The sequence below is a fragment of the Falco rusticolus genome, chromosome 6, assembly GCF_015220075.1.
Source record: "Falco rusticolus isolate bFalRus1 chromosome 6, bFalRus1.pri, whole genome shotgun sequence".
Lineage (NCBI taxonomy): Eukaryota > Metazoa > Chordata > Aves > Falconiformes > Falconidae > Falco > Falco rusticolus.
In genome coordinates this window covers 11410421-11422937 of record NC_051192.1, presented here as the reverse complement: position 1 = coordinate 11422937, position 12517 = coordinate 11410421, and the positions used below count along the sequence as shown (strand labels likewise).

The 12517-nt window shown below is 47.2% G+C and overlaps 1 protein-coding gene across 1 annotated transcript in view; it reads left to right on the top strand.

The window, feature by feature from the left end:
- Window positions 1-253: 253 nt before the first annotated feature.
- PGBD5 (piggyBac transposable element derived 5) overlaps window positions 254-12517 on the top strand; it is a 73884-nt gene continuing 61620 nt past the window's right edge. Inside the window, exon 1 of the mRNA XM_037391070.1 lies at window positions 254-1013. Coding sequence (XP_037246967.1) covers window positions 344-1013 — 670 coding nt within the window. The 5' untranslated portion in view covers window positions 254-343. The remainder of the gene's footprint in view (window positions 1014-12517) is intronic.

Here is a 12517-nt window from a genome sequence, read left to right as displayed (position 1 = left end):
CTGATCCACCCGGCCCCTGCCCCGGCGCTTCTCCTCCCTGGGGAGGCTCGGGGCGGGGGGGCTGCAGCGGGAGCCTGTCCCCCCGTGCTCGGGCGCTGCCGGCGGGCTCGCAAGCACCGAGGTCAGCGCTCCAGCCGCTGCCGCGCTCCAGCGCCGCGGGCGGGGGACCGGGACCCCCCTTCCAGCAGCGGCGCGCAGCGCGCCCCCGCCGCAGCCGGCCGCTGTGGTTTTAAATGGGCGGGGCGGCGGCGGGCGGCGGCGGGCGGCGGGGCGGGCGGTGGGCGGCCCGCGCTGCCCATATAACCCCACCTCCCGGGCGCGGGCCGCCGCCGTAATTGGCTGGATGTGGTACTTGGAGATGTTGAGCTGGCTCCTTCCCCCCATGTCCCTGCACACACACAGGGGCGGGTGGTGCGGGCGGGAGCGGGAGGCAGGGTTCAGCCCCGGCGCTGGCGGGGGTCCCCCCGCTGCCTGCCTGCCCGCCGCCGTGCCCGAGCCGCTCCTGCTGCTGGGCTGCTGTCTGCGGCCGCAGGACCCGGCCGAGCCGGCCCGAGGGGAGCGCGGGCGGCTGCTGGCGGCGGCCGAGATGATGGCGGAGGGCGGCGGCGGGCCGGCGCGGAGGAAGGCGCTGTCGCTGCTGGAGGCGGCCCGCTCCCGCTACGAGAGCCTGCAGATCTCCGACGACGTCTTCGGGGAGTCGGGCCAGGACAGCAGCGGGAACCCCTTCTACAGCACCTCGGCCGACTCCCGCTCCGCCGCCTCTTCCCAGGACGAGGAGGACGACGAGGAGGACGAGGGGCCGGGCCCGCGGGGCAGGGCGGCCCGGCGCCGCGCCCCCAGGGCGGCGGCCACCCCGGCGGAGCGGCGGCGGCAGCGGCAGGGCAGCGGCGGCGGCAGCGCCGTCCCGGGCGGCCCCGGCCCTATGGAGGAGGAGGAGGAGGAGGAAGCGGAGAAGGGGGGCTGGACCCGGTCGCTGCGAGACGTCCCACCCCCTCACTTCAAGGATGGCAGCGGTACGCGGCGGGCGGGCTGCCGGGGCAGGGGCGGCGGGGCCGGCCGGCCCCCGGGAGCGGGGGTGCCCGGAGCGCGGCGCCGAGGCCTGGGTCGCGGCGTGGCCGTGCCCAGCGGCGCCAGGGTGGGCAGCCGCTGCGGGCCCGGCTTCGGGCTGGGCTGGCGCCCGGCCCCTGGCCTCGGGGCGGGAGGCACCACCCGCCCGGCGCCCTCCCGGGGCGGCCCTGCTGTCGGGCCGCCGGTGCCCAGGGCCGGGCGCGCCGGGGCGGTGAGCGGAGGGCGAGGGGAGGCCGCGCCTGCTTAGTCACAGGCGTCCCCTCCCCGGCGCCGCAGCCGTGCCCCGAGCGCCCGCGGCTACGGGCATCCCTGCGGGAAGCGGGCAGGCGCGCCCCGGAGCGGGGGGTGCTGCTCGGGCCCCCTCTCTGGCTGAGCTCAGGTGTGGTGGGGGGCTCCTCTTCCCTGCTCACAGGTGGGGAAAGCCGCCTGCACTGTGCTGGAGAGCCCTGGGATTCCCTCTGGCTGCAAGGCTTGCAGTGCAGCTGTCCCGAACCTTAACCCTTCTTGCGCGGCTTTTGGCCAGGGTGAATGCCAAGAGCGGTGAGATGCTGTGATGTGACGTACAGCAGCACTGAGACATCCGTGGACTGGCTTGTGTAGCCAGGTGCACCTCTGGTTTGCCTAGGGAGCCATTACACCGTATCTGTCTGCAGGCCTCCGCAACCAAGTTGACTGTACAGCAGGCAAGGCTTTGCAAAAAAAATTAAAAAAAAATAATTAATAGTTATGAAGAGCTGGGATGTGAAATAAAACACTTGCATCGCAGAACAGGGTGTGATGACTGCTGTCATCCTCAACTGAGCTGACAGCTTGCCTGTCATAAGGTTGCTTGTCTTCACTGTTTTGTTCTGGTTTTTGTTAGTGTTTAATTACTTCGTTTTGCTGTTAAAATGTAAATGTAGAAGAGTGCTGCTACACTTGGTGTAGTGTGCTGAAATCTGTACAGTGGGACAGGCAGAAACCTATCTAAGGAAGCAGCTTGGGATTGAGGGAATAAAGGTGGAGCTAGCACTGGAGCCCAGAGAAAGTTCTGTCATGCCTTTGACAGATGTGCAAATAGAACTTGCATCTATCTCTAGAAATAGCTAGACGCTGTAAAATGTTTAAATATCAAGCTGATGTGCCTCTTTAAAGGACTCTTAAGTTTTATTCATGATTCTTATTCATAAGCATATCTAAGATCAGTTTCTGGATCATAGGCTTCATGATGTGATGCTATTTCGGCATCAATTATCACTTAATTTCTCTGCTGACTTATTTCTTCGTGTCATTACTTTATAGTAATATCCATTTTAATGTCGACAGAGCTGGGATTAGTGTTTTAATTCTGGTTTGGAAAAGAATTAAGTTGATGACCTATTAATTCAGGGAATTCATATTTCTTTTGAAATAAAGGAGTCTCTTTAATGGTTGTCAGTCATAGATGCAGGTGTCTCATGAGGAAGGTATATGGGTATTCTTGTGAATATTTCCCCCTAGTAATAGATGGGGAAGAGGCTGCTGCTGCCCTTTCGTTCTGTTGATCATGATAATAGATGCTGCATGCTGTTCATAGCATGCTGATTTGGCTTGGCGGAGGTTCAGTTGGTATCATGATTTGATATGTGTGAAACGTGTACCCTCTGTGATATTTTTATTTTCATGACTCAAATTCCAAGCTATGGAAACTACTGCACTGTATATAACTAAGCTCTTATAATTCTAGTTTGTAGAATCAACTGGTTTTAGACCATGCATATACTGTACAAGTATACTTGTACAGGCACCATTGTCACTTCATTGGATGCTGTTCTGACCCAAGAGTTTGATCCATACCTGCTAAGTACCTTCACTGAGGTGAAGACAGCTGTCCCTTGCAGTGACAGCACATGTCTCAGTCACTAATGGAGCACAAGCAAGAGATGCAGGGTCAGACACAGAGCACTAACAAAACTGTATTCTCTGTTCCAGTGTCTTGGATGTAGGAATCCTTTCTTCCTAGGTTCTGAGCTTAACATGAAGAGGTTTTCATGAGACTGAGATGAAACTTATCTCTGGTTAGCATCAAAACTTCAGAGTTCAGCCTTTTGCTCAAAATCTCAAGAGAAGAATCCTAGTGGCAAGTACTTGACATCATCTGATGCCAGAAGACAAATGTCCTTGTGGACTGAGTCTCATGAGACGTCAATGCTAGAAATACATTCTTGAGTCAGACTGGGATCAAACCTAGTGTCAGGCGGTTTGGTCTGGGAGACTGCCCCTTTATGAAAAGGAAGGTGAGGAGGAGGAAAAGGTTTAGGTCAGTTAATGAGCTAAAGCTCCCAAAAAGGGAATGAAGAGCCACTTAAACTCTTGTGGTCTTTTTAACTACAAGTAGAAAATACTATGTCTTCCTTTTTTATTTTTTTTTTAGTAGATTACTTAATACTGCCTTTCCCTCCCCAGCCTCAATATTCAACTGATGTCTTCAAGTACTGTATCCATCCCTAACTGAAGCTAACTGATACTTCATCTCAAAAAAACACACTGGAGGCCCAGATATGCTGGGAGCTGCTGGCAGTGTTGGATGGTTCAGTATGTCCTCAATCTGCAGTCAGTCACTGTGTGTGTTTGTGGTGACACCTGCCTTGCATGTACGGCAGGTTCTGACAAACTGGGAAAGATCTGGATTGAATTCTGTGTCAGGAGAGAAGTGACAGGATGGCATCACTATGCAACACTGCTGTTTGTGTCACTGCTTTTTATTTTCTGCCCCATCTTCAGGGATCTCCAGTTACTGTTGTTCTTATTCCGTTTAATAAAAATAGTGGGTGCTTAGATTCCCTGGGGGAAAAAAACCCAGGTTAATAGCTTTAGCTAACTTCCTTTGTGAAAATCCAAAATAGGTGTTAACTTTAACACAGAGGTTAGAACATACGGCTTGCTGGCACTTCGTGTTATTTCCAGTTAAGCTACCCTGCAAAATCATTCTCTTTAGTTGCTGAGAAAAATCCCACCCACATTGTGATGCCCTGATTTTTAAGCTGCTAACTAATGGTGCTGTGTAGTTCTGATTAAAACAGGTTGAGGAAACGAGTGACTGTTGCAAATATCAAAGCAGTAACGCGAGTTCTGAGGTACTGGGATATAAGTAGTGGATGGGAGGTTTTGAAGGCAGTTGCTGAAATGCCTTCCCTTCACAAACCGTGCCTGGCTACAGCAGGTCCATGGGTAGGTCAACATGCATGTTTAAAAGGATGATGGCATCCATGATCAAATGTTGGATCCAGGCATGTTTTGGCATCTCTCTTCTCATGCTCCCCAAACCTCACTGTGAAGGTGAAGCACAACTCATTTGTTGGGAAGTGAACTTACAAATAGATAGGCTTTCTAGGAAAGGGGGTCTGACCTCTGCCCAAACAGTACTTTAATTCTGAAAGGAGGGACAGCTGGGGCTCCTCTGGCTTCCCTTCCTCTGAGGGCAGGACAGAGCTAGCTTTGGAAGTGCAGAAAGAATAGGAGAACACACTGCTGCTAGGGTAGGGAAAGCATAACTGAAATGGAGAGAGAGAGTGAGCAACTATTATTAATTCAGTGACAAGATAGTTACGAGTCATAACTCAATGTAAAGCCTTCATTTCTGGTGGCTCCTGCCTCAGACTTAATTGGTATGCTTTTCTTCCATCAAGAGTGGGGTGGCTCTTTCCCTCGTTAGGTCAGCAATTTGGCCAGGAAATGTTCTGTAACAGAAGCCCTGTTGGTTCTGGTCTTTCTTCATGGAGGATCTTAGAAGGTGCAAATACCCTGGTATCGCTGCAGCTTGATGTTCCTGAACTGGGGTAGCTGGTGTTCCCTTCCTAGAGTTCAGTGCTTCCTGTGCCCATACAGTTTAGTGACCAGAAAATTGGATCTTGGATGTAAGATCACTTCTTATTGTTAGGGATAATGTTTTAGGGTGGCAGCAATAGCAGGGAAGCCTGAACAAAAGTAATGCTGAAGTTCTCAAAGTTACAGACAGTCGGTGCTACTGTTGTCTCTATTTTCTGTGCCCTCCAAACCCTGTTCTTCAGCCTAGACACAAGGACAAGATGTTGAGTGTTCTTTGCTTGAAAGAGCATAGCAGCTCTTAAAGTTGCATTTAGAGAGTGTAACTAGCTTTTTATGGATTTCCAGAGTATTTCTCTGAAACACTAAATGTGCTGTAAGTTACCATCTTTGAAGGTAGAACAGCATGCTCTCAGGGAGAAGTTGCATGACCATGTCTAGCAATCAGGCTCTCCTTGTCACCTTGAAAAGGTTTAAATGAATATTTAAATAGGGTTTTTTGGGTGGTTTTCTTTTTAATGAGAATGTTCTTTTCCAGAAAGATGAGGTTATGGGAAACAGTCATTTCTTCTGTCATGACTGCCACATGAGAGATGGTCTGCACAAGGCAGGGTATGTTATGAGAGATGAAATGAGCCTGCATGTTCCAGCTAAAGTCAAGGAAGCAAGGCACAGCTTTTTACATTCCAGGTTGTGACCACCCTCACAGTAAAAAAGGTTTTTCTTATATTTCATCAGAAGTGTCTGTTTGCATGTCATCTGATAAGACTTCACTCTTGACTGGATTTTTTTCAGTAGTATTGTTTTGTTTGTGAATGTTAAATAAGGAAAATGAGTTAATTCCTTCAAATTCGTATGTAGTGAATCATACAATACAATATATATTGATAAAACATGGAGTTGTTCATTTGACCAGTGTTCTAAATAGTTTTAGCAGAGCTAAACAATGCAGTTAAATAGTCAAAGGAGAGGAAAGTGATAAAGATAAGGGGAGAAAGGCTTTTAGCTGTTATTTGAATGGCTGTAATTGTAACTGGGCAGAAAGTTTTGGAAAGTCTTTGCAGGTTGTAGGGGGAGATCCAATGCACATACTGTTCCCAAGAGTGTGGACAGGCAGGTGTGAAGGCAGCATCCCAGCAGCAAGGACCCTGAGGAAGAGCTCTTGGGTTGGCCTGGGCCATGAGAGAGGGCCATAAACATGCCACCATCTAACAGCAGTGGTGATCTTGGTTCAGGTCCTGAACAGAATCTGAAGGCATTAATCATATTACATTGAGATAAGTACTTAAAGATTCCAGAGGTGGAAGAAAAGCTATGAAAGCTACTGAATTGCTTATGGCAGATTCTGCTTCAGAAATATGTTGGCCGAGTTCACTGACTCTGATCAGTGCCACTGATGTGAGTTGTTCTTTCTTAGTTACGTCATCAAAGAACTTAGCTGCTTTTGACTTGCATAACCATGGAAAATACTGGAGGGTGGGGGAGGGAATGCGTATCTATATAATCTGTTCTTGCATTCCAAGCAGACATTACTTACAATGACAGTATCGCTACACTTCTAAGATAGATAAATACATCACAAATGTGTACACTACTACTTTGCAGAGCCTTTATAGGATGACTTTAAGGTTCGAAGCTTTGCTAAATAAGTGAATTATGCAAAGGCTTAATATCTCATACATATTACGAAATCTAAATGTGCTTTTCAGGTGGTCTTACTGGGTTTAGAGCACACTGTCCTGCTTCCGTCATCACTGCAGTGGCTCAAGTGCATCACATGACAACCTTATTGTTTCTAACATGTAGTGCAACTTGGCTATCTTCTTTCTTCGGTTGCCCATACCTCTGCTATTAAACATGTGTTTGGGGAATAACCTAGTGTTAATAAGCCTCATGGAAAAAGCTGTTCTTTGCTTTTATACAGAGAACCAGTTTTGGTCAGTACTGGGGACACGGAAGTCTGTAAGCACTGCAGATCAAGGTCTTCTCCATAGACGCTATCTAACCTTTTCAGAGAAAAAGCATACTTGCTCCTAGGTCTGTTGCTCCATAAAATTAGTCTTTTCCTCTTGCTTTGATGGGTTATTTAAAAGAAGTAGATTAGCTCCTACAGCTACTCATGTCCTTTTTGTCAACATCACAGAAAGAGTACAGCAGTTTCTATGTCTGCACACCTTTAAGTCAACCTGGAGAGGAAATTAATCTCTCAGCTGAGTCTAATGAGGATGCTAATAGTGGAGTTGACTTGCTGATTCTCTATAGACTTCTAGGTCACAGGAAACTGTCCTGGATGCCATAGACTTAAATTGGAAATTTCTCTTAGGTGTGCTTGTTCATGCAGGTGTTTTGTTTTCCTCCCATGCTCAAGCTTCCCAAATTTTGGAGTAGATGGATTTAGCAGTTTGGAAGTGCAAGGTGCTTCCCAAAGGGAAGGTAGTCATGGATACAGCTAGACATTTTATCTAGAGATCAGTGGAATATAATCCCTAAAATACCTTATTCTTCTGAATACTGCCAGAATTTGGCCATGTTATTAGAAAACAGGACAGATGGATTCAAAAGGAATGCATGGCTAAGACAAATGCATGAGAATACTAGCATTTGACATTACATTTCCTTATGGCAAGGCATCCTTCCTAGGAGCTTATCCAAGCTCCCACTTCATATTCCTTAAAGAACAGGGTGTTAATTGGTCCCTGGTTCCGTCTGAAAATGAATGGACATGTAACTGAATAGGTCTTCTAAAAATGAAACCAGAGCTCCTTGATTGAGGAAGTGCAGGGAAGTAGGCTAGGAAGGCTCCTTAGCTTATTTTGACTTTTTATAAATTACTGCTAGATTATCTCGTGATTTTCTGTAATGACAACTGGTATTAATGGCACATAATAGAAAACATGCTTTCGATTCTGCTTTCTTGGACAGCATGAGGGATTTATATGGCCTGTATTGACAAACTATAATTGCCATTAAGAAGGACAAAGAACAAAACCAAGCAGCTTCTATTCAGCAAGCAACACAAAGCTGTAGCTGCTTAGTTGAAAACTGGGCAAACTGAAGTGTAGTTGATGAGGCACACTGTAAGGATGCAAAAATATGTCAGAGGGATACAGAGGAGAGACAGAAGCAAAGAATATCGTGTATGTCTGTATGGATGGGGGGAATTAGCTGTGCATTGGACAGGAAGATTACCTAACTGAGATAAAAGCAAGTCCATCAGTAGGCACAAATGGAAGTGTTATTTCTAGTGAAGAAAAAGCAGCAGAAAGATTTAAAGCAGCTGCTGCTATAACTAAATCATTTCTGATTACGTATGGCAGAGAGGTGGGTGTGTATGAAAGATGAAACTGGAGCAAAAAATGAGAGTATCTTTCTTTTTTTAAGCTACTTATGAAATTCACTGTTGTGGAAAGTCTGACTATCCAGTGTGTATAGTCATCTCTCCTTTTTTGAAAGGTAGATACTGGCTAACTTCCCAGTGGGTAGCACTTGTAGGTGTGCAGTCTGGGGTCAGCATGTAGCTGTGGGCATGTGGCTGTTCCCATTGATGTCATGGTGCTGTCTGCTGCTGGATGTACCCTGCTAATACATGGCTTGGGCAGTGGTCATCTTGTCAGTTCATGCCCAGAAAAACTACTTTGAAGAGGTTATATGTGTTAAAACTCATCCATGTATGCACTTAATGCTTATGGCTTTTGGGAGGGGGATCTAGTTTTACTTTGCTCCAGTAGAGGGAAAACAGTTCAACTGGACTGCAAGGCAAGAGGTGGCCAGCCTTCCCCAGAGGGCAGTGGGGGAGTTCATAAACCTTCACGTGCTGCGGTGGCCTAGCAAAAACCAAGGACCTTTGGTTTGGGATGAGAGATTCCCAGGATGATCTTGAAAAATGTTAAGATGCTCTTATATTTGCCATGCTGTATATATTGCATTATGGATATTAATACATATGTGCATATACATTCTTATCTGGCCTTTCAAAGGGCTTCTTGCTTGCTGGACTGTGTTCCTGAATGGGATCACTACATGAGAAGACCTCCTAAACCCGAAGACTTTTCCTTATCTCTTAGCCATCATAGTTATTCCACACTTAGAAACTTGTCCTCTTATGTAGTTATTGGTTGGTTTGAGATGAAATAAAATACAGTGTCTGAAGGTTTATACCTGTGAGATCTGCATTAATTTCTTCTTGTCTTTGGCTTTGAGATTAAAAGAACTTAAGCACTAAGACCTGGAGTGCATCTGAGTGATCTGTAGCTATTTGTATGGTGCTAACACTGCTGCAGCCGGTCTCAGCCCCTTCTTTTAACGGTAGGGAAAGGAGGCAGCTTTGAGCATGTCACGAATCTCCCCCATTGAGAAATGAAGAATGATGGATTTTGGAGTAAATGACATCCTGCTTTTTCCACTTGACAGGGTTGTGCTTGGTAAATAAGGAATGACCTTCTCAAAAAAGACCTTTCTTCATCTGCTTCTGTACTACTGGGTAATGACTCACACTTAAACTGACATCAGAGATGGTCTAAAGCAGCTTGTCAAACCTGTGCCCTGTGGGGTCCGGGGCTCCCTGTGGGCTGGGTGTCATGGGGACTCCCCGTGGGGGTCTGTCAGAGCCAGGCTTGGCAGCCAGGGCCTGTCCAACCACCAGAGCCAGGACAGTTGTGGCCGAGGGTGGTGAGGCAACCCTGGTCACCGCACACCTCCTGAGGGACAGGCTGAGGCCAGGTCAGGATGCGGCCCGCAGCTGGGCAGGGCCTGGCAGTCAGCTAGCCAGCCATGGTGGTGCCCCTGGGGCACTGGCAGCAGGTCCTTGACACAAACTCTCTGGCAAAGGCCATGACTTTCTGTAATGTCTTTTCCACAAAAAAAAAAAAGGTGTTGAGAAGGAATTTGGCAGTGCTCAATGGGGCTGCTTTTCGGGCCCACTTCCCAGTGGCTCTTGTCTCTCTTTACCCTGTCCCTACAGCCTGGGCTGTTGGTAGCCAGCCCTCTCGTCAGCCATGGAGAGCCTGACTGCCTCCGGGAGTGACTGGGAGAGGGTGCTGTCATCTTGATACCTTTCTTTCTCTAGTACCTAAAGGAGGCCTGCAAGAAGGCTGGAGAGGTGCTTTTTGCAATGGTGTGTAGCGATGGGACAAAGGGTAATGTCTTTAAACTGTAAGAGGGTAGATTAAGATTGGGCATTAGGAAGAAGTTCTTCACTGTGAGGGTGGTGAGGCGCTGGAACAGGCTGCCCAGAGCAGCTGTGGATGATGCCCCATCCCTGGAAGTGTCCAAAGCCAGGTTGGACAGGGCTTTGAGCAACCTGCTGGAGTTGCCATGGGAGGGTAGTTGGAAGTAGATGGTCTTTAAGGTACCTTCCAACCCGAACCATTCTATGATCCTATTTCATAGGTGCCCTGCAAGTTCTTTTCGGTTCAAATTACTTTGGCTGTTTATTTCGTGTGTATGAAACAAGGTACCAGCTTGTGGTGGTTTTGGTCCCTGGAGTGGTTATGCATAGTAAGGAGCTATCTGAGCCTTGCGGCAGCCAGCCATGGTCCAGGTGTTGCCTGTCAGGCTTATCTCATTGCTTTCTATTCTGAATTGGAAACAAATTCTTGAGGCAGGAACCATCCCTGCATTACTAGCTCTGAGTTTCACGTGCTTTGCATTACACTACTTTTGCAACAAACAATGCAGAGGTTAAAATATATAGGGGGGAGAAGCAGCCAGATGCAGAAACATCTGACTGAATAAATGCCATCTAGTCCCTGTCAGGTATTATCACTAAAATCATCATTATGGCAAATGTCTATTTCTGGTCTCTGTTTGAATTCAATAAAACCTGGCCCAGTATCTCCAAAAACATGTTGCATAAAGATCTGGCAAAAGCTTAAATGTTCTGATGGAAGAATTTTACTTTTTTTTAATTTAATGAGAATTTGAAACCGCCTTCCTAAATGGAGGTGGACTTACTGAATTTGTTTAAGTTTTAGATAACATCAAGTTCAGAGTGACTTTATGTACACTGGAGGACAGCTGAGAATTTGCAAGGTTCTTGACAGCCTGAAATAGCCCAAGGCAGAAAAACAGCATGGTGCAAGAGAAATGCTTAGTGTGAAGGCAGCAGTGACTAACAGCAGAAGTGGAAAATGGAGGGGAAAGGGAAGAACTTGTTTAGGTGGAAAGGGAACTGGAGGTTGAAGCTGAACACCAGACAAATGTGACTCAGTACCGTGTTCTTCTGAAAAGGCAAATATCCTCTGCAGATATTTAAACAGAGTGTACTAGACTTGCAATGAGACTGGCTCACCATTTAGGAGAGACACTCTGGGTCACCAATCCAGGTGAGAAGCAAATAGTCAAATGTGAAGAGAAAGACTGAGAAACAGAAAACCTACTAGTTGGACCACCTTTCAGTACTCTGTTTTTAAGCTAAGTGGCCATATGAATGTGTGGGCTATTACAGGCAAGTGTATTGTCTGCCGTACCTGCTCTGAAAACTGAATATAAGAAATAGCAGGTATACATTGATGGCTAATTAAATCAAACAGAAAAAAAAAAGAAACTCAGTGCAGTGCTACAGAAGACATGAGGTATGTTACTGGAAACCTAAGAACAAGTGGCACTAACCTATTGTAATGGACTGACACGCAGTATGCATGCTGAATGGGGGGGGATAGAGGCCTGGACTAAAGGACTTCCTGAGGTCCCTTCCAGCACTTTTCTCCTCTGTTTTAGATTGGTTAAGATAAACGCTAGGGAAGCTGCTTAGTGGCAAGTTGTGTATTGGAGCGTTATGCAAAAGACTGGCTACTTGCATCTCCTGGGTTGGTTTTGGGAGCAGGGAGAAAGCTGTGTTAGCTTGTGGGGAAGAGCTGTGTGCTTGTAGAAGGCCTCTTAATCCATTAAGGTGAAGCTCCCTGCTTCCCTTTGCCCCATTAAAGTGGCCTAGGCACACCTGACAGTCACTTAGGGTATCCTTCTCACCCTCACTTCTATGATAATGAGTTGTGTGTCCATGAATCTTGTATCTCTACTGAAACAACTCATTCTGAGGCTTCTTCTGTATGTTAAAAATCTTATGCCAGGGATGCCTGATACAATGCTGCCCAAATACTTGTGAGATTAGCAATGCCACACTTTGGAGGCACTTAGTTACTGCATCATCCAGTGGTGCCTAGGGTCATACTTGCCTTTGTCCATGATTCTTTTTGAGGTATGAAGAGCCTCCTTGCAGCTGAATCTCAACACAAATATCTGTAGACCATGAGGATAGATACATGGAGGAAGACCAGTGCAGGTCTGGAATAGGCCCAGCTAAGTCATAGTCCAGGCTATCTCCACTAAAGATAACTAAACCCCATCCTAATGCTACCTAGAAAACCACTGGCTTAGAGGTCTGTTGTGTGTCACTGTTCTGCAGAATAAAGAGACTGTCTCTGATTTGAGCAGATAATTGGAGGAAAAAAACTTCTGTTATTGATCTGTAAGATTTATTTTGGCCAACAAATCCAGCTACTATCTAGTAGGATGATCAGTCCAGCATTGCCCAGTGTCTTGATAATACACTCAGTTCTAGTCAAAAATGAAACAATCTCTTCCCTAAAGTCTCCTACTTTCATCCAGACAACTCCTCTCTCAGTCAAGGATCTGGCTAAAGAGGAGACATTAGTACTCTTACTCATCC